The 22,656-nt window shown below is 36.5% G+C and overlaps 4 protein-coding genes across 4 annotated transcripts; 2 read left to right on the top strand and 2 right to left on the bottom strand.

Moving 5' to 3' along the window:
* Positions 1–4,462: 4,462 nt before the first annotated feature.
* LOC126717031 (uncharacterized) lies at positions 4,463–5,953 on the bottom strand. Its single transcript, XM_050418219.1, has 2 exons — positions 4,978–5,953; positions 4,463–4,821 (listed from the first exon to the last, which is right to left on the bottom strand). The coding sequence occupies exons 1-2, from the start codon at positions 5,951–5,953 to the stop codon at positions 4,463–4,465; spliced, it is 1,335 nt and encodes a 444-aa protein (XP_050274176.1).
* A 1,165-nt stretch (positions 5,954–7,118) lies between these two features.
* LOC126720841 (uncharacterized) lies at positions 7,119–11,138 on the top strand. The gene is made up of 6 exons (XM_050423662.1): positions 7,119–7,837; positions 8,064–8,272; positions 9,291–9,579; positions 9,713–9,798; positions 9,892–9,983; positions 10,304–11,138. Exons 1-6 carry the CDS (start codon positions 7,547–7,549, stop codon positions 10,531–10,533), a joined length of 1,197 nt encoding a protein of 398 aa, XP_050279619.1. The 5' UTR covers positions 7,119–7,546; the 3' UTR covers positions 10,534–11,138.
* Positions 11,139–13,186: 2,048 nt separating this feature from the next.
* Positions 13,187–15,302, bottom strand: LOC126720834 (putative glutamine amidotransferase GAT1_2.1). Its single transcript, XM_050423651.1, has 4 exons — positions 15,212–15,302; positions 13,953–14,686; positions 13,633–13,839; positions 13,187–13,456 (listed from the first exon to the last, which is right to left on the bottom strand). The coding sequence occupies exons 1-4, from the start codon at positions 15,300–15,302 to the stop codon at positions 13,208–13,210; spliced, it is 1,281 nt and encodes a 426-aa protein (XP_050279608.1). The 3' UTR covers positions 13,187–13,207.
* Positions 15,303–20,665: 5,363 nt separating this feature from the next.
* Positions 20,666–22,325, top strand: LOC126720826 (uncharacterized). The gene is made up of 3 exons (XM_050423643.1): positions 20,666–20,889; positions 20,971–21,176; positions 21,789–22,325. The coding sequence occupies exons 1-3, from the start codon at positions 20,797–20,799 to the stop codon at positions 22,096–22,098; spliced, it is 609 nt and encodes a 202-aa protein (XP_050279600.1). The 5' UTR covers positions 20,666–20,796; the 3' UTR covers positions 22,099–22,325.
* Positions 22,326–22,656: the final 331 nt, after the last annotated feature.

The raw sequence follows: 22,656 nt of genomic DNA, 5'->3' as shown, positions 1-22,656 counted from the left end.
GCTGCTTGTAAGACGGTCTCCAAGTCCGCCCGGTTGACTAAGTGAAAATGCCGTTGGTAGGCGTGTGGATCTACAAAAAGAAAAACACGCATGCATGGTTAGTTTCCAAACAACATCAGATTAGAATGGCGTTAAGGCTCATCGCCCTTCCATTCCCAGTACCCCACCTGGTTCTCCTTCTACTATGGGGCACGGATCGCCATCGTGCCATTCACCAGAGACGATAAGAAAATCCTTGTTTAATCCCTTGTTGGAATCAGGGAGGCATTGGATTAATTGAATCCTTTCGTCCCTTGTCTTCATGTAAAAGGTTTTCCCCTTCAACTTTTAGAGATTATAGTACCAGTTCACATCATGGTGGGTCAGTCTTAACCCCATCTTCTCGTTTAAAGCGTCCACGCAACCTAGAATCCTAAAAACGTTGCCGGCGCACTAGGTGGGGGCTAATCGGAAATGCCTGAGGTAACCCCTCGTTACCGGCCTCATAGGGATTCTCATACCCCCCTCTACAAAGGCGAGGACGGGAATTACTACCGCGTCTGTTTCCCTCTTATAATGCCACTCCCCCATCTTACAATGCCTCAGACTTACGTTGGGAGGAATCCTATAATCGACGATGAACTTATTCATCGCCTCTTCAGAATCGACTAATTTCCTCAGTCTCAATTTAGCCATCTCTATGATTTACTAAACAAACCCAACCCACGATGGGAGAAGAAAGGGAATCAACGAAAAATAAACCCAGAAAAGAAAAAACACGAGTTAATGGAGGTAGGGAACTTACATAAAAGAGGAAAGGCGCTTCGGATAGGCTTTTTGTACTGGAGATAGACTTGAATTTGGACGAAAATTCAGATGAACCCAGAATATACGCGCTAGAACTCTTAAGTGCAAAACTGAAGAGACAGATCCGTTCCAAAAAATCTCTTATACTTTCTAGGGTAACTGCACAAATTTTCCCGCCCATAAAGACCAAGGGATCACGACCGTTCGATCTTCATCATGCCGTAGAACGTGGGAAACACAAAGCCGTCCGTATTTAATGAGGCCACATTTCGCCTTCCAAGGGCTCTAGGAACGTGTCTCGGGCAGATAAAAAGTCTCGGGAACTAATAGGTGACAAGGATGGACAGGCATTGGCAGATGTATGATGTCATCAAAACCCTCCTATCCGTCCGAGGAGTCGGATAGCAGGATTTTGAGGGGCTATTGTAGGGCCGGGGAGCTTATGATCTGGCCCACGCTCTATCCGGGCTTAGGGCCCGTGCCGAGGAGGTAGTGTGCCAAGGACGAGTAATCAAAGGCCGAGCGGTTAAAGGGAACAGGTGAGAACGACCCTATCCTCGACACTCCAAGACTTCGATGAGAAGAGCAACGTCTTAGTGAAGGATATCCCCAAATAGTCCCCTGAAGGGGATGTGAGTGGAATAGGGCCCAAGTGGAGGTACGGTGCAAAATAGGTTCAAGGAAAATACGTCCCCTCCGCATTAAATGCGCCAGCCAGCGTCCTGATCATGTTAATGAGAAAAGACGCTTGGACGGTGTAACTTCGATCCTCGCAACTAACAGAAAGTAAGAGGGGACAGCTGATGGGACAGGTACAGAAGTAAGCACCTGCCTGACCAACAAGTGGAGGGCTAAGATCAACCAAGAAGGACTATATAATGTAAAAACTAGTGCACCAAGAGGGGGCTGGGAAAAATGGCCAAAAACCAGAGCCTCCCAGCCCGCCTCCAGGAGAAAGACTCCTAGGATGAAGACGACTTAACCATGTATGAACACCACGAAAAACCCACCGTCTGGTAACTGAGGCCTACCCTTTCAAACCCACGCTCTACAAATGATATTGTTTGGGCCTTTTTACGTGTGAACCCAACACCGTTGCGGGTCGTTACGAATCGTGTCCTTACAATAATAATAAACAAAAAAATTCACTCAGCACAATATCAAAGATTTGAACAATTAAAACAAGGCCCACTTAGGAATTTGGCTTTTATTATTATTATTTTAAATCCCAAGTTTCAATCAATCATCCAAATTACTATTTTAGCACATAAATAAAATTGCGTATCAACACCATAATTGAACATTTTTTTTTTTTAAGAAACATAACATTCTTTGTTTTGGTGGTTCAATTCAGGGCTATGGTGGTCCTGGGTTGGGTGAGGGAGATAGATCGACAAGGAGAAGGAGAGGAGGGGTAAGGGTTTTGTTTACTTTGGTTAAGTGCCTAACTGTGGTTAAATAAGTTTTTTTTTTTGGAAAAAAAATGAGTTATATTTAATTGGTCAATCAAGACACATGTCAATTTCATAATATGTAACTTAATAAGAGTTAAATGATTAAATTGAAGTGTTAAGTTCCATGGTTTTCAGACCCGGACCGTTCATTGAACTGTAAAAGGGAGAGGTTCAAGGTTTTCAAGGTCGAACCGGGGTCGAACCGTGATGACGTCATAATTAATTTAATAATTATTTTAAATATATGTAAAAACATTAAATTAATATTAAAAAAAAAAAACTAAATTAGTCTAATTTACGTCATAATTAATTTAATAATTATTTTAAATATATGTAAAAACATTAAATTAATAAAAAAAAAAAACTAAATTAGTCTAATTTACTTTCAAGACAGCCAACAGACATACACAAATGCATTCAAAGGCTGAGAAAAAGGCAAAGCTTAGTAAATTATTAGTTTGAAGTATCTATATATAATATATTCACCTGCGTAGCCCTAGCTAGATCTCAAGAGAGTGGGCTTGCAATGAAATCTTCATCTAAGTACTTTCATGCACATGCATTACAGGTATATCCAGATTCCAGCTCAGACATGCACAAGCTACAAAGTACTATTACTGCTTCTGTTACAAAAGCACAAAAAGACATTACTCTTACTAATTAACTATACTAACACAAAGGTAAAACATACATAACTAATAATAAAGTAAGCAACCATAGATAGAGTACTGCCGTACTGGTACTAGTACTGCTTCTATTACCAAAATTCACACCCCAATGTAGTCCAAACTAGCCAATGTAGTCCATAAAACTTAAAAGTACAAAGTAAAAATACATAAACAAGCCTCCAAGTTACAGTACACAACTACACATTGTTTCTTACAAAAATACATAAAACTTAGTTCTAAAAAACAATAATAAAACTTCAAACTCCAAGTTACACACTGTGTCTTACAAAAAGACATAGAAATTATCTCTAAAATACAAAATAGAACTTTAACGTTCAAACAGAATTATTATGATCATAAATCATCAATGTCATGAAAGTTATCATGCTCGTCATCATTCCCTGGAAATCCAGGAGGAGGGCTAATAGGTTGTCCAAATGTTCCCAAATCAATTCCTTCAACCTCACTGCTATCATCTATAGATTCTACACACAAGTTTGAACAAAATAAAAAGAAAAATTATTATAATGTTTATATAAGTTTGAAAAAGATAAAAGAAAAATCACTATAGGTTATCAAATTGTTTACATATAAACTAACCTTCAATATTAGAAGAAGCCTCTACATTTGCTGGATATGCACCCTCTTCATAAATTGCATTCTCCAACTCTTCATAATTAAGATACGGGTCTTCCTCTTCCACAAATACCCAAAAATCAGTTTTGTCGATACTTGCATAATCAATGGGATCAAAATTAAGCTTTTTGTTGTAAAGCCTGCATAAAATGTCATGCTCATTATTGGAATTTGAACATAATTAGTAACTAACAATTACATTATATAAATAACTTCTTACAAATTAATATAATGACAAAATATAGCATTTAATTACCTATGTCTCATTCGCAAGTTATGATTAACAAATACAAGATCATTGAGCCTTTGATGCTCCAACCTATTTCTCCTCTTAGAATGTATTTGATCAAATAAACTCCAACAACGCTCACGTCCAGATGAGGCGGAAGTTTGGCTAAAGATTCTAATTGCCAATTTTTGCAAGTTTGGAGCATCAGCACCCCACAACTTCCACCATTCATCTGATTTTCATAACACAACGTAATCTAATATTAATCAACATAAACAAACAAACTTTCAATTAAATAATCACTTCAGTTATTCTAATTATAGTGACAAAACTAACTTTTAACATGAACAAAAAAACTAAGATTTGTTTATAGTACTAAAGTAAACTAATTACTTCTCACCTGGATGAATGGTCTTGCTTGTTGACAAGGCAAGATCTCTATCAAAGCTCCCAATACGGTCTCGAAAATATTGGGTTTCCTTAATTACCTTTTCTTGATCACCATCATATTTTGTCCCAATGTAGTCCAAAATAGCCATATTTACTGCTGGTTTCCGACAAAAATTCTCCTCATCATATTGAAAAGCGGGATTTAACCAATATACAGCAGCATGAAGATCTTTACGCAAATGCTTGTCCCAACGGTTTTTTATAATTGAGGTGTATGGCTTGTACAAGTGCTTCTTCATTCAAAAGATCTTCTTGATTCCCAACCGTGCTCTATGCATGCCCTCATACACATATCCTATTGCAGGCCTTTGATCAGAATCAACAATCCGTAACAAACGAATGAGTGGTGATGAAATCTTGACAAGAACATTAATATCATCCCAAAAAGAATTATCCAATATGATAGAAACTACTTCTTTTGTCTTTGACTCTCTTGCCAATCTATTGTCCACAAAGAACTTGCTAGTCACTAAGGCTTGCAAGTCATGCTTATGCACATGAAGGCTTCCAAATGAAAGGAAAGTAGTAGCAAATCTTGTTGCTCCTGCACGTACAATATCTGTCCAACCAGGTCTCTTCCTCAACCAAGCAATCAAAGCTACATGATTATAAATAAAAACTGTAACTTTGGTTGCACGATTTTTTAGTCTCTCCACATGAGACATCTCCCCCATATCCTACAACACAAGATTCAGGCAATGTGCTGCACAAAGAGACCAACTAATAGTTTTATACTTTTCACACAACAATTTACCAGCAGATACATAGTTGGAAGCATTATCAGTAACCAAGTGAACTATGTTTTTTGGACCAACCCATGTAACTACTTCATCAAACAATTTAAACAAGTTTCTGGTATTCTTTACAATATCTGAGGCATCAACTGATTTTACAAATACCATTCCCCTAGGACAATAAATAAGGAAATTAATCAATGACCTATGTCTAGTATCTGTCCAACCATCAGCCATAAGTGTACATCCAACTTCTGCCCAATGCCTACGTTGTGACTCAACCAACAACTGAACTTCTTTCTTATTATCCCTCAACAAAGGGACCCGTACAGCATGATAAGATGGACCTTTGTAACCAGGACCAGCAGCAGCTATGGCATCAATCATCATTTGGTAGTACACTGAATTCACTACATTAAAAGGAATGCAATTGTCATACAGAAACCTTGCAATAGCCATATTAGCTTGCCTCACCCTTTCTTTGCTTTGGAATACACTTTTAAGACCAGGTTGAGCTCCTGGAGTAGTTCTTGGAGCAAAGTAATTATCCACTAGCTTTGTACCCTTTCTTTTACCTAAAACAGGTTTTTTAGGCAACCCACTACTAAATACTTCTTGAACATCATCATCTTCTTGCAAATCACTATTTGTAGAAGGCACACTAAACATTTCTTCTTGACGTTGTTTCTCAGGTTTTTTCTTCAACTCAAACTCCTTCACATATTCCAACATTTGGTATCTCACATCATGAGAAACCTTTTTACACGATCCAATATCACCTTTTATCCCCGCAAGGTGTTTTTTCATCCTATTAATACCCCCACCTTTATATGTTTGCCTACAATACACACATGTAAAAGTATTCCGTTCATTCTCATCCGACCCAAGGCTAAAATGTTCCCAAGCCGGATCAACCTTTTCCCTTACTCTTGAGCAAGATTCCACTACATTGGAATCAACTTCATGTGATGGAGTAGACCCGGTCTCTGTTTCCATTTTAATCTAAAAGACTAAACAACAGTCAAATACGCATAGACCCATCAATTTTTGAAATACAGATTTTCAAAGAACCACAACTTCATACACATTAAAACACTACCAACCGTAAAAAAGAGTAAAGACACTACAAATTTCTAAGATCACTCTCTTGCATATTTTCAAATTTCTCTATCCATTTATAAATTAAATTCTTAAAATAAATATTATATATATAAAATAAAAACACAAATTTTTTTTTTTTTTTTGCTACAAAATAGGATCACTTAAAAAAAAAGGTCTTATCACATGTGCAAAACGCGTGTGACGAGGTTAGTTAAATTTTAAGAAAAGTCGAAATATATTATATAAGCCAGCATTTCAACAAAACAATACAAATCTTATCCCAAAAAAAAAAAGTCCACATTGATTTGGACATCAATGAATTTTCATTTATGGACTTGTATTGTGAGACGAAACAATCTAAACCTAGTAGTATTTTATTACCAGTCTTGACCTTTACATGTTTACCACCTAACACATGTCACATGTTAATTGCACGTTGCAACATCCCGAATCTTCTTCATTCAAAAAAAAAAAATCATATATAATAATTTCCCAAACGTGGGGATATCAAATGCTGACTCTTCCACGATTTTCGTTGGCATATTCTTGGCGCGTAATCTCACGCTCACTAAAAACCTCAAAAACACAAAAAAAAAAAAAAAAAAAAAAACCCACTGACTGTGTTCCTCGTAAAATAGTGCCACTACACTACTCCTTAAAAAAGCAAAAAAACCAAAAAAAAAAAAAAATCGAAAGGGGATAAGACAGAGACAGCCCTCCGCGTCACCACCAAATCGAACCACAAACGTGTCCTCCTACCCACAAGTGTCCACGAGTCAGTGACTCACCTACAATGACTAATCCCCAAACCCCCCCCAAAATCCCACCAATCACAGCGTCCTAATTAGATCTTCCTAACTCCTAACCTTTGATAACCGACATCCTCCACCCCATTCCCCAAAATACCCCTACTAAAAACCAAATATCCCAATACTTCCACAGCCACAAAAGAAATCCAAAAACGGGGACAAAATCGTCATTTAAACCAAATAGTGCCCAATCTAACAATTTTATGTGACTGAATTAGCAAAACAATAATTATCATCTTCCTCTACTGCCCATTCAAATATTTTTTCTGAAGCTTTCTATTTTTCGCTCTTCCTTCATTTTCATCAATCCCATTCAAAATCTCTGTGTTGGTGTGTTTTTACCATTTTGCCCCTACTCCGCAACCTACCCTCTTCACCCCTAGATCCATCAGATACTAATTTAGGGTTTTTATACATATTTACCAAACTCCTCCTTGACCAAAAAATTTGCTTTCTTTTCTCTCTCTGATCGAATTTGCTGACCAACCTCTCCTTTTCGCAAAACCCTAGATCCTCGATCGATGCCAGTTACTATCGAATTCAATTTTTCACAATTTTGAGTACCGTTGACTCAATTTTCAAGGATTTGGAGGAGGAGACAGATTTAAAAAGGGGGTGGGTTTTGTTTTTGGTTTGACTATATCTGTCTGACGTGGCGGTTTCTGATTGGCTGTTGGACATGTTGGGTACCGGGTTGCAGTTCGGGCGGGCCCGCGGGGAGGACCGGTTTTACAATCCGGCGAAAGCGCGTGGGGCCCACCAGAACCTGAACCGGCAGAGCGAGCAGCTCCGTAGAGCCCAGAGTGACGTCACGGCCAGCCATTCCCATTCCGTTCGCGAAAAGTCGTTGCCGAGCCGTGAACCGGAGAACCGGACCGGGTCTAACGAACCGTCCGAGCCGCCGCCGAGCAATCTGGAACGGTTCTTGAAGTCGATCACGCCCTCCGTTCCAGCTCAGTATCCCTCCAAGGTTCGTTGAATTTGATTGGACTCAGCTTTCTAATTTCAAATGCTGATTTTGCTGTTTGGTTCCTGAGAAAAAAAAATTGAAAAGCGTAGTAATTAACTCAATTATCAGTGATTAGTTATATTTGGCTTAGTGGGAAGTGCAAATAAATATATAAAGAATTGTGTAAAGTCTGCATTTTTATTTTGTTTTGAATTAATGGTAGTTTGAAATGTGGATTTGGTGGCAGATGAGGAGAGGCTTTAGGCCTTGTGATGAAGAGTGTCAGCCGTATTTCGAGCTGGGTGATTTATGGGAGTCATTTAAGGAGTGGAGTGCATATGGTGTCGGAGTGCCGCTAATATTGAATGATAGTGACTCCGTTGTTCAATATTATGTTCCGTATTTGTCCGGTATACAGATATATGGGGAGCCCATGAATTCATCTACAAAGTTGAGGTATTGATATTACTGTGTTTTTTTTTTTTTTATAATTATTTTGTTTAATATTGTCAAATGTGGTGGTAAATGTACTTAATTGGTGCATTTTGTGTATGATTATTAGTTTTTATCGGCCCCCATTAAGTGGTCTTTGATATCAATGCAATGTTGGTTCCTTTCAGTTGAAGTATGCTTTGATATCAATGCAATCTTTTGTTCATTGGAGAGCAATTCCATTCTTGAAGGAAAATTTGTTATTTGGAAACATTAGATGATAACTTCAGGGAAAAATAGTGATTTTAAAATTATCAAGAGAATCAACTGTTACTCACTAGGTTTATGCTATGATAATTATCGGACTGAGGACCATATCTCCACTCTTGATATTTATACAGTCACAGGATAGGAACTTCCACTGCCTCCAATAGTGAAATTAATGGACTGGAATTTTTCTGTACCAACATGGCAAGTTTTGGAGCAGATTGTTAGGGCCATAGGGACTGGGGATTAGCGGTTGTTTCCTCACACACACACACCTGTTCATGGGCCATTTTCTATGAGATTTGTGGCCCTAGATCTATTTTGTCACCTAGCAGTTCCTGATGCTTTGCAATGTATTAAAAAGATTGATCGTCCTTATGGTGCTGCTCACATTAGCATATCTTGGAGGTTAGTATTTGGTTGTTATTGAACATGTTAGGTGTTGTCTTTTATCGGGTGATAATGTGATATAGCTAAATGATTCCATAATATTGCCAAAAGTCATATTTAGGTGCTTGTAAAGTTTCAGTTGGGCTTTCTCACTGACATCATTTAAGAGGGCAGTACTATTTCTTTACATGAGAATGGTTTCTGTTGAAGTTGTCCACTGATTGCAAGATGCAGCTCTTTTTTGGTTCATATTGTTTGTCTTTAAAAAAAAAAGATAGATGTTCTAATGCATTAGTGGTGATTGAGTCTCACTTAAATAATAAATGGAATAATATCTACTATTTTTTTAGTGCAAAATTAATGGATCCATTGTGCCATGTGGTAGGCGACGAGGTGAGGATAGTGATAACGAGTTCAGGGATTCAAGTAGTGATGGTAGCAGTGATTGTGAACTTGAAAGAGGATTGAAATACACTAGGGAGCAACGGAATCATCATCATCTATCAAGTGAGATTCCTCTTAGGATTGATAGACTATCTTTGAGAGACCAGCATGTTGCACTTAATGAAGACTTTTCTAGTGATGAGGGTGAATCTGTGAATTCTCAAGGTTGCTTGCTTTTTGAGTATCTCGAGCGGGACTTGCCTCATAGCCGTGAACCCTTGGCTGACAAGGTTAGTTGCCCACCCCTTTCTTCCCCCTTGTCTTCTCTAAACTAAAATATGAATTATGAAGTAAGAAATCAACTCATCCATGTCTGTGTGCTCCCCATTTTTAAAGCCTTTTGATAATTTCCCATTGCAACAGATAGCAGATCTTGCCTGCCGCTTCCCTGAGTTGAAGACTCGTAGAAGTTGTGACCTTCTATCTTCCAGCTGGATTTCTGTGGCATGGTATTGTCTTTTAATCATTGCATTTGCTTCTGTAATTATATCATGCAGTTATTGTAGATATGACTAATTGGTCCTTATGATGTATCTGTGTAGGTATCCAATTTATAGAATACCCACAGGACAAACATTAAAGGATCTCAACGCTTGCTTTCTAACTTATCATTTTCTTTATACACCTGTGGGAGGTAAGAAACAATTTCAATCATCAAATTTGGAATTGAGGGGTTTTTCTTTTTGGCCTACAAAATATGCTACTTATAAGCAGAAACAACTGCACACACTTACAGACACACCCACAAACACATTTGATAATGCTCTCTCTGATGCTTTATGGGGCTGAATAGAAGCAAGATGCTGAATGTGTTCATATGGGTTGGCTGAGGGATGTGTACAGTGTATTGGTTATGTAATTATTGTGCCCATGAGCATTTTGATACAGCATTCCAAATCAAGCCAAGCTTTAGTTTAGTCACATTAATGTGACTCCTGATATGATTTCTTTCAGGTTCAAAAGGTGCACAGGCTCCAATGGTGAGATCCAGCGAGATAGATGGTGTCCGTAAGATGTCGTTACCAGTTTTTGGTTTGGCCTCATACAAGTTCAAAGGGTCCCTGTGGACGCCTAGTGGGGGATTTGAGCGCCAATTGGCAAATTCCCTTCTGCTGGAAGCTGATAACTGGTTAAGACTGGTTCAGGTCAATCATCCAGATTTCCTGTTTTTTAGCCAGCGGTAGTAGTAAGTTATGACTATAACTGTTACCCTCCCACTGTTCTAGAAGAAGACTAATATATTCTCAGTACATGCATGGGCCATCTCCCCTTTTTGTGGAAATCTAGATTGCAAGTTCAGTTAGTTTTGCTTTGGTTTGGTTTCCTGTCATTTACTTTTTTTTTATTTATAAAAAGAGGCAAAAATATTATAGAGAGCATAAGAACAGTAACGCTGCCGAATGTGAGGAGCACCTGTAATAATGCTCCACCAGAAGCTATGAAGTAAATATGGAGTTAGAGAAGTTGCAGAAGGGCTAGCTTAAATCAAGTGATGATCGGTTTGCTATGAGTGTGAACAAGTCCCATCTTGCTTGTTCAGTTGTTCTTTTTTATGTTATTCCAGCTAAGGGTAAATTATGAGATTTCAGGCTTTTTTTTCGTCCTGATGATTAGTACTAGGATTTAGATTTATTTATAAGGGATTTTGATAGGTTGTGTAAGTGTCATGCTCAAGCTGCCCCAGATGTGTACCAGTGTATGTGAATGCTAACCACTATCAACTTTAACTGCATCTACTGAAGAACTGTGTTATAGCTTTGATATTAATGAACTGATTATGTTTGCAGAATTGCTATTTCTGATTGTTAAATTTGGGAAACTTGAGTTGCTTTTGCCTAAGTGTCTACTTTTTGTTTGTTAAGGAATGGAATGGAATGGATAAAATTAGAAAAGAATAGAATGCAAATGAAGAAAAAATAAAAAGAATGAAATGGAGAGGAATGTAAATTTCTATATATATATATATATATATATAAAATACCACCACTATTACACCAATATAAAAGTAGAGGTTCGGGCATGTAAAGGGGGCAAAAAAAGTATTGTGGTAATTTTATATAAAAAATTCTATAAAATATGTTTCATTCCCTTTTATTTTTCTCAATTTTATACTTTTTAAAAAATGTGCCTTGACAGAGTTCTAATTTATTCCTTAATAACCAAAAATATTTCTTTAAAAATCATTTTCTTTCTATTCCATTATACCCTACCAAAGTACTATAGTTTCCACCTGTTCCCTTCTCCCTAACAAGGAGCTCTATTTTTGGGCGCCGCATCGTTTGTTCCAAATAAAGTGTATAGTTTTGTGTGCGAGTGTTTGGGACCGTAGAAGTACATCTTTCTGGTCTCTTTCTTTGGCTTCCAAATTTGTGTTTTCAATATGGTTATGATATCGGATACCCTTAGGATAATTGGTAATAAATTATGAAAAATGCTAACGAGTGCCCTTAGGGCACTGGTTAAGAATTTAATTAAAGAAAGTTTTTATGGGAAAAGAAAAAAAAAAAATTAATGTTTTGACAGTTTTTTTAATTTCTCATAAAAGTGATGTTAAAACTTTCTTTAATTGGATTCTTAATTAGTACTCTAAGGGCACTCGTTAGCATGACTCATAAATTATAATAGGAAAGTCTAGATACAATTTTCATAGGAAATATAAAAAACTGTCAATAACATTTATTGTTTTATCATTCTTTCAATAAAATGTTTCTAAAAATAGCTCTTAAACCAATGCCTGTCCTAAGGGCATTGGTTAAAATTTCCCTTTCAATATTTGGCAAATGCTTAGTTTAGTTGATTGGTACATGTGTTTCCATCGGAGATATTAAGGTTTAAATCAAAATTCTAATAAAAAATTGACTTTATTGACATAAAGTTGTTTCTTAATGGGCACTTTATAATGCCCGTTAACACAACTCATATATATAACTTGAATCCTATGAATTTAGTTAGTCTCCTAAGCAGCCCAGCTCCACATAAAGTCAGTAAGGCTGTTTTTAGATTGGTTTGAATTAAGTGGAATTTAGTGGCCAAAATGGCCCAATACCATGTTTTTTTGAAATTTTTAGCAATAGAGCACTGTTTCGGAAATAATTTGGAATCTACCACTTTTTGTGGTACTCGAGCATGGTGAGCTCCAGTACCATCTTTTCATTGGTCAACATCTTCTCAAAAAAAAAAAAAAACGCCGCAATAGGGTCCGAAAACGTCACTATAGGGCTTAAAAACGCCACTATAGGGCCCCTTGAACCCGTTATGGGAACTCATAAAAAAATTCTGCAAGAAAACGCCGCTATAGGGCCCGAAAACGTCACTATAGGGATTAAAAACGCCACTATAGGGCCCCTTGAACCTGGTATGGGGACTAAAATTTTTTTTCAGGAAAACGCCGCTATAGGGCCCGAAAACGTCACTATACGGCTTAAAAACGCCATTATAGGTCTCCTTGAATATGGGGCGACGGTGGAATGGAAAAATGTGGTACTCGAGCTCACCAAGCTCAAGTACCACAAAAAGTGGTAGATCCCAAATTATTTCTGAAACAGTGCTCTGTTGCTAAAAATTTCAAAAAAACATGGTATTGGGCCATTTTGGCTGGAATTTAGTCCTCTATTTGTGTGAAACAGATTTCAATTCTATGGTGATGACACATTTGCTTTAATACTCTTTAACATTCTTTAACTTGTAATTTGTAAAGCATATTCCTCCGAATTGAGTACCTTCAATAACCATGGTAATGGCTAACGAAACATCACCCCCCCAAATTTTTTTATGATAAAATTAAACCTTAAAATAAATTTATTTAGCATATGGATCTTTTAACAAGCATATCCTCATTAAACCAAATCAAATTGAAGTTCAGTTATCTTCTTTCATTAGGTCTTGAAGCTTTTTCTCTAACTCCTCTGAACATTTTTGGCCCATCATTTCGTATAATGACATTAAATCAGATAACTGTTCTATTGACATCTTCTCCATTATGATCCTTGCAAATCTTTCCCTTTCCTCATTCTTCATCAGTTTCTCAAGGTACATCGATGAATTCCTCACTGTTGCACCCATCTGCTTTAGCCTATTCTCTTGCTGCAAACTCAATGCTTTGTTCGCCTGTACACATGCAACATACGTAACTATTACAAATATATCAACTTAATTCAAGTATTGAAGCCAACATATCTAGTTAGTGAAATGTTATACAGATGGTAGTGCGGTTTTCTGGAATAGTTTACTAGATATAGTTCCTCTTGAAATCAAATATGGCATCAAAAACATCTTTGGCTAACCTCGAGAAACTCAGCTCCAGTTATCAATTCGGATCCCTGGCTTGAAATCATTCCATGCCCAGAAATGTACAGGTTTTTTGCAATTGAAAAACTTCTTAGAATTGTCTTTCTCTTCATCTCCAATTCCAGATTAAGCTTTGAAGCCTTTGGCACATATGCTGAGCAATTAAGCTTCTTCTCATGGGCAATTACTGCTTTCACAAATTCCTACATGACAAGCAGTGTTATATATTCCTTTCTGATGTTTGATAGAAGGCAATAGAAACCATTGCAATACATACAAGTAGTAAAATACATGTAACATAAGAGTGACTGCATACCTGATATGCAGATGAGCATCCTGGATAATCAAAATTATCAGAATCTGGATGTCGCATTCGCTCTGGATGAAATTGAAGACCCATGATGAACTTGCCCTCCTTGGGATTATAAGCATCAGGGTCATAAAATCCTTCAACCAAGCCGTCTGGAGCAAAAGCCATGGGAACAAATCGCTGAGCTAATCTCTTAACACCTTGATGGTGATAACTATTCACCATGATTTCCATTTTTTCATCTTCTAAAGAATCCTCAAACCAGTGATGCAAAGGGGTATCCTCCACAATCCTCACCGCGTGGCGATGCCCATCATAATCTTCATAGTTCAAATGACTCACTCTTTCACTCCCATCAGTACATTTCTTTGATAGCTCTTTCTCTACATCTTGATAAAGGGTACCCCCACATGCCACATTGAGGACTTGTGACCCCCTACATATTCCCAAGTATGGTATATTTCTCTCGAGGCACAGCTTTGCGAGTCTTAGTTCAATGGAGTCTTTCTCTCTATCAATGGCGGTATCACTTGCGTGTAGTTTCCTAATTTCTTCAAGTTCTTCAGGGGAAAAACCAGTCAATTCTGCATCATAAAGGGATGGATCAATATCTTCTCCTTCACAGAGAAGAACTCCATGTATAAGTTCAAAACTTTCAAGTAGCATGTGGACTCCACTGACTCTTGGGACAATCACAGGTACTGCACCATATCTTACAATGAGATCTAGATGGTATTCACCTGTTCATACATTGCAAAACAGTTATATACGTCAACAGGAAAAAAAGCATATGGAAGATTAAAAAAAAAAAAGTCACAAGTGGACTATTGAGTGATCCTAAGACATGGTACATTGTATGTAACAAACATATGGAAGATTAAAAAAAAAAAAAAAAAAAAATCCACCCATAGACCAGGACCCAGGCATCAAATTTTGAAATATATTAATCTAATCTAATTAAAGGATTTAAAAAAAAAAAAAATATATATATATATATATATAGAAGATAGAAATTCTATTATAGTCTAATTTAAGTGTATATATGTGTGAAGCTCCCTCTTGGAGACTTGAATTTTGACCTTTACTCTCCACACCTCAAACACTTATATTTGTAGAATGACTACCACACTAAGAGTGTGTGTTAGTAATGACCTTTTCTTTGGGAGAACATTTGTATGTTGGTTTTAGATCTGTCAGCCAATTAAGACCAAAAACAAGAAGAAAGAAAGAAACAAATGGTGTGTTTAGTGAGAGAGAGAACGAACCCACAAAATCAACAAACTTTTTCTTGCGAACAGTTCGTCGAGACACAATGAGAACCCTTGGTAGAATCATCGATATGTCTGAAGTAGCCATAGATTATTAAAGTTGAATGAGAGCTGCCTGAAACTTTGAAAAGCTTCCAAAGAGAGGTGAAGAGGATGAGAGTGATTACAATCTTCCAAAGATAATAATCCATAAGTAATGCCAATTTCTCTCTATATATAGAAATAGAGCAATTCATGAGAATTACATATATATTAGTTTGTCTCACATTCATGGCATGGATTTTGTTTCCTTGTTGACAGTTTGTTCTTGTAAAAAAAGAGAGTCTAGTCTAAAAGTTGTGTAAAAAAAGACTAGGCGCCGCATATATTTTTCACACCAATTTGTTTGGAAACAGTATCTCTTCCCTTAAATTAGTTAACTCCCCTTGTTAGCGTCGCCTCACCTTCCCAAAAAAGACAATTTTGGCGTTATCTTTAGGATTACGCCAATTGAAATTCAAACTTTGTAGTTTGCAGCTTATGTGTACGTAACATGCATATTGAAGACCAAAGTTTAGGAACACAATTTTTGTGCCGCGAGTTTTGTCAAATCCTAAGGTGGTCTGCTTTGAATATTTATATGTACAGAAATTTGAGATAGTTTTTTGATAAGCTAAATTTGAGATAGTTTAAAGACACAATTCTTATTAAAACTTATTGAAGTGGTTTATTGTGAGTAATGGATCTATGTGGATGTAATTGCTCATCACTTGCAGTCAACCACTTCAACAAGTTATGATAAAAGTTGTGTCTATAGAAGAATAGTAGATTCATATAAAAATTATGAAAAATGTTGTCCCTTAAATTGTTTAAAAGAGAGAAAGTACATGGACACAACTTTTGAACTCTTGCCACAACTCTAATGTGAATGACTATGAGCGGTGAAGAAAAAGTGATGAGTCTATGTGAATGTAAATTTCTACAATTCACATGTCAGCCACATTAGAGTTGTGCCACAAAAGTTGTGATCATAGAAGAATTGTTTTTTGTTTTAAAAAAAATGGCCATCTTCTTGTACAATACAACACATGTTTGTTTTTGTTGATTTTTCTTTTCATGACAAGGCTTAAGAATTAAATTCTTGAAGTTGTATAAACTAGAAATCTCATTCTAATAAAAAGTTGAAGGATTGATAACAAATGATTATTTTAATTGAATTGTAAAAACAAATTGGGCAAAATTACAAATTGTACCTTTACAGAGACTATATTGTTTAACACATCTTATGTGAGTGGGGAATTCGAACATTTAATGTCTTTGTTGCAAATGGAAGATTATGCAATACTTCAAGAGTACAATAATATTATACTCTCTTCTCCCATATAAAAATGAGCTCTATCATGAATTTAATTAGTGAGACTCATTATTATGTAAGAGCAAAAATACAATATTTTTATACTTGTTCTAAATGTTGTATAATTACTTGTTCCAAATTCTTGAAAGTCTCAATCGTGAAGGTTATTGGCCAAAATGACATAGTTTTTAGCTTTACAATTTTTGTAACTTTCAAATAAAATAAATGAAAAACCCCAAGAAACTAACATATTTCATTCAATCCAAAATTTCATTTTCTCACAAGAAATCAAAATCCTGAGAATAAATCCCAACATCCTTTCTTTACAACCACTCCTTGCAACTCTTGGGCTCGAAAACTAGATAGAATAAAGCGACATTCCTGGCCATGTTCAGGTGATCCATGCAATGGTCACGGGGGCCACGAGTAGAGATATCACTTAAGCCTGAGCTAATTGATTGATTTGAATTTTGTTGGGGTGCGGGGGAGGGATTTATGGAGTTGATTTGGGAACAAGTTTCTCTCCATACATATTTATATTAGATGTGAATTTTGAAAATTTAATCGTTAGATTGCATGTTCTTATTACATCCTTAATGCTTACAAAATTTCAAGAAAATCAAAAATCAATTGCTATGTCATCAAATAAATTTTGTAATTTCAAGCTTTTGTAATTTAAAGTTGTATATAAAAAATAAGTTAATTGATTAAATAGTAAATAATATCTGATTTGAGCGAAATTTGATATGCATGTTAAGAATATAAGAACTATGAAATTAAATGGTTAGATTTTCAAAATTTACACTTAAAAAAGAAATATATGGTTTGGTTTAGGATATTGGTGTGGGGTACTAGTGGTTTTTTTTTTTTTTTTTTTTTTTTTTTAAGACATGGATTAGTAGGAGTGTCCTATTTTGTAGACATTTTAAATAGAGTTAGAAATATATTTTTATCGAGTTGTCCCTAAGTTTTGTTCCAGTTAACATAGAATTTAAGAGTATTTTTAAACCACATAAAAATACAGTACATAAGGTACTATATTTAAGTTTTGCCCATATAGATATATATATATATATTTTTTTTTTAAATGAAAATCATGAGAGGAAAGAGGGAGATTTTCAAAGCCATGGGAGTTGTGGCCCCTTCCCTCTGCCAGTGCACATTGGTTTCTTCGGCCGGTTTTTAAGGAATTTGGGTAGAAGAAAGATACACAGCCGATGAAAAATGGGTTTTTCTTTGGGGCTTGTTTTTTGGGTTTGCATGCGGAGTGGTGCTAGTTTTTTGGGTTTAGTGTACTTACGTCTTGTTGGCTGATTCTTTTTGTGTCTAGGAATTCTATGTATAACAAGGACAGGTATAACGCACCTGAGGACGGGGCAACAGAAGCTTAAAAATCAAATTCCTTTGCTCCCCCTAATTAGAAACCCATAAATCCGCAAAACTATGTTCAATGTTCTCTAAAAGACCACCTCTTATGAGACGGCTCGACATCTCCTTCTTTTTTTATTACATATTGCTCCACTATTTATAGTGCTGTCTAATAAAACAAATTTACTCTCTTTATAGAGATGCTATTTACTCCAACTTTTATCAAGAGCTTTGTAACTAAACTAGCATTTCTCTTATTTCTTAAAGAAGAAGAAAAAAAAAAAACCTAGCATTTTTTAGTATTTTTAACAATAATGTTTATGATTCAAATCTTCCCTCCCTTAACTATCAAATTATCACACAAAAAGTCAACACTTAATTGCGGAGTCTTCTAAAAATATTGGGTGCATTGAACCTCTTATATGTTTCACGTGAGTCATGAAGCACAACAAATATGCCTTGCGTAAGTTGTTACGAATTAAGATCTTGCGGTATATTTCCATATTCCATTGCGAAAGTAGTCAAAATAACCCTCCTAACCCATATAGCCTGTTTTGAGAATAAATTGAAGCTTAAATCTAGAAATCACACATCCTTCAATGTTGTTCAACCAACACTAGTTTTGATTCACACACCATCAATTTCCATAATATTTGAAGAATTGAAATTGCCCATTTCCTACTTTGTATGTAGTAAACGACTCTATTTTAGGAATAATCTGCTGGGAAGCATCTGAATCAATAATCCACTTAACATTACCATATATGCTTAACACTTTTTTTCTCTTTAACAGAGAGCCACAAGACTTTGCTCATTAGTCACAATAACTATATAATATTTTTTTTTGATTATCGTTTCTTTGATTTTTGCCTTCAATTTGTTCTCTGCTCCAATACTAACCATTCATTTTTTATATGAAATTTTTTCCACAATGAAAGTGTACGCACCAAAGACAGGTTTGTTGGACCAAACCGCTATTTGGGCTCACAACTTATTTGTATGATGAGTTTGGGTATCCTACTTTGGGTTGTTCTAGACTTAGAGACCCAATGAGATCACTTTTCTCTCTTTCTCTACGTTTTCTTCCTCTTAGACCTCTCTTTCTCTCTCCTTTCTCCTCCCAAAAATTGCATCCCCCATCCATTCATTAGTTTCTCCTATTTATAGCCCATTGTTAATGGGGTGATCATCATTATCTTTTTAACTAGTGCAAAGAGAGGTCCAATGTTGATAAATTTAAGTGGATGTTTAGGTACGAGTGGCTTTGGAAATGGTTTCCACTGCAGCAAATGTGTTCGGCAGCGGAGTTTCCTAGGGTTCTGTCGAGTACTCAAATGGCGATACGACCGAGCATGTGTATATCGTCCAGGAATGATTTTCCGAGCAGTATGTGAGCGGGGCATCCGCAGTCCGCTTTTCAAGTATCCGGATAACACCTAGCTTAGACTCGTAGTTATTGTGGGCTTGGGGCGGGATCCTTAGTGGTGCGGAGGTTGGACCTCCGACTCATATTATTAATTTATGGCCCAAGACCCAAATGGACTTGGATATTAGGTGTCGTACATAAAGTATTTTATATGAATTTAACACTATCATCTTGCCTCTTACTTTGCTTTACACGTTCTTTCGTGACTATTTAGAGCATAAATGCATGATCTTGTGCATTATTCATAACCACGCCTTTTTGTTCTAATTTGAAATTTCCTTTGAGTGTAAGTTTGGATAGAGCTGAAAAGGCAATTTCAGTTGCGTCCAGCGTTTTTTAGTAGGTCCTGTACACTGTTTATGGGACTCACAAGTACTTTTTTATTTTTTTAGAAAAACAACTTTAAAACTGGGTCTCACGATACTATTCATACATTTAAAAATCATTTTGCTATAATATTTTCAGTTTTCAGTAATAAGCGGTATCCAAATAGACCCAACCGGCGTGTTTGGAGAGAAATTTTATCACCTACCTAAAAAATTATTAAATATTTCTTAATCAAGGCTAAATAATTATAATTAAATAATACGAAACATAATCACCAATCACCATGACACAACAACTCTGAAAAACGATAAAACTTTGAACGGTCGAGTGATTTGTTTGCAGCAACCGGGTAACCTGCAATATCCTGTAAAGGTAACTGGGAGCTGGCTCTCCGACAAGCCAACCGCTGTCCAGCTATTTGTTACAACTTTGTCAAGATTCATGGTCACTCAAACTAAAAGGGTCCCACCACACTCACGCTATAAATAAAACCTTTCGTGCTTCACAGACCACCAAACATTCAATGCTACAACCAATAAAAACACTCCACGTAACCAAAAATCACTGACCAGTGTTGTCCACAAATCTCCATGGACCGTCCGATCCTCGAGCCCACAAATCATCACCATCTTATTCGGTGACAGTGACACAAATTTGTATAATTAATACTAAGACCATAACTTTTTACCACAATTTACTCATATTGTAAATTGTGAGCGGTTGCAAATTGTAATAAATTGTAGCATTATCATAAAAATGCGTGAGTAAATTGTAACAAAAATTGTAGTCCTAAATCTTTAGATCTATTTAGTACATAGATTTAAAAACTGAAAATTATTATTTAAAAAATAAAAATTAATTTTTGAAAACACAATCCAAACACCCAACATTTTCCCATTTGTTCACAAGAATCCAAAAAAGTAGCCCGAAAGTTAAAAATAAGCAATAATTGCTTATTATCATCAAAAGCCGAAAATTTGTCGCCCAAAAAAGAAGAAAAAAGAATCAAAAGCAGAGAGAGAGAGAGAGAGAGATAAATACAAAGTAAAATAGAAAAGAGAGAGAAACACAAACAGTACCAAAAAATTGAGTAAGTGAGTTGAGTGAGAAGAAAGCATATTAGCGGAAATGGCTGTCTCAGTGGCGATCTTAGCCATCATCATCTCTCTCCACCTCATCGCTTTCGTCTTTGCCGTCGGCGCTGAACGACGTCGTAGCACGGTAACTCTCTCTCTCTTACTGTAGTTGAAGCTAGCTAAGCTAACACTCGCACTTGACTACTGTACTGTACTGTGTGAACAGGCTAAGATTGTTCCTGATGAGTACGATGAGAGAACGTACTGCGTGTACGCCTCGGACGCGTCGACGGTGTACGGGTTGTCGGCGTTTGGGCTGTTACTGATAAGCCAAACGGTGCTTAACGGCGTTACAAGGTGTCTCTGCTTCGGTAAAGGCCTTGTCACTGGCCGCTCCACCACTTGTGCCATCTTCTTCTTCATCCTTTCCTGGTAATTATTTTCATTTTATTTATTTATTCATTCTTTTTTTTTTCTCGTTTGATCGGACGGTCTAGATCAATTTGTACTTAAATCTCAAACAAAAGCAAATGACCAAGAAAGATTGATTTTTTAAAATCTTGTGTGTTAAATTTTCAGAGTGAAAAATAAGATTTGATATTATAAAGAGTTGGGTTCTCTTCAAAATCCAGATTCTGTGCATAGGTTAGGTGGTGCCAAAAACAGTAAAGCAAATTCTTTTCCAGAATTAGTCATTTGTTGTATTTAGTTCCAACCCACAAAGAAAAGAAATCCATACTCATGTAATCATGTGGCCTTGCTTTGCTTTACCTTTTTTGTTTTGTTTTGTTGCTAAACAGTGGCCTTGCTTTACCTTTCACTTTCACTTTTGTATATAAATCATATTAAAGTCGAAGAGACGTTTGAATAGAGGTAGATTTCCAAATCATGAAAATATTCTAGAACTTTAAGTTGGTTTTGGATACTGATTTTCACTACTTTAAATTCAAGTGGCTCTTAACATTGTTTGATTACAAATCAATGCATACAGGCTATTTTGTTTCTGTTCTACTAAATGCAAAAAAATGTGAACATCTAAATTAGGATTAACTTTTTGGGAGCGGAGGCGTGCTTGTTGGCCGGGTCAGCGAAGAATGCGTACCACACCAAGTATCGGGCGCTCTTTAAAGTAGAGCATTTGTCGTGTGCCACCCTGCGCAAAGGCGTGTTCGCGGCTGGAGCAGCTCTAACATTGTTGTCACTGCTGGGTTCAGTTCTTTACTACTGGGCTCACGCCAGAGCTGATACTGGTGGATGGGAGAAGCATCAGAATGAGGGCCTTGGCATGACAACTTCTAGTTTTGCACCACATCAGCAGCAGCAACAGCAAACCGGTGAATTTCAGAAGGCCTAATTGTGTGCTGTGAGTGTGTTGAAAGTGCACAGTTTTGGTGACTTTTGTTGAGCTAGAAAATGGATAGACAAAGCCTCAAACTTTACCTTAATGAACTGGAGACGTATATATATATATATATATGTATGTCAATTTAATTGTTAAAGAGTATAGTATTGTGTCTGTTGATATTTGTAATTGTGTTTTCGGACCGAAATTAAGTACTTTAAAATCGTACTTGGTCTTTATTTGATGGGGTTGGTTGGTTGTACCAACCAAACAAATGGCATTGGTTGCTTTCTGGCCCTTATTGTAAGCTTCAGCTGTAGGACAATGGCTGCAACAATGGAGGTGATTAATCACCAACAACCCCCAATTATCTTCCCCCCAAAACCCATACAAATACCCCACTCACAAGCGTTTTCAATTTTGTTGAATTTCTTGATTTACATAATACTAATTTGTGGCCCTACATATCTCAACCAAAACCTCTATGGCTTCGTCAAACCAACATCCACATTTTTATGATTTTTACTCCAACCATGCCCAACACCACCTCCATCTGAATTAGTAACCCAC

Source organism: Quercus robur, chromosome 1, assembly GCF_932294415.1.
Source record: "Quercus robur chromosome 1, dhQueRobu3.1, whole genome shotgun sequence".
In the NCBI taxonomy this organism is placed as follows: Eukaryota; Viridiplantae; Streptophyta; class Magnoliopsida; order Fagales; family Fagaceae; genus Quercus; species Quercus robur.
The sequence above is the reverse complement of the archived record's forward strand: the minus strand, read 5'-3'. Positions and strand labels throughout refer to the sequence as shown.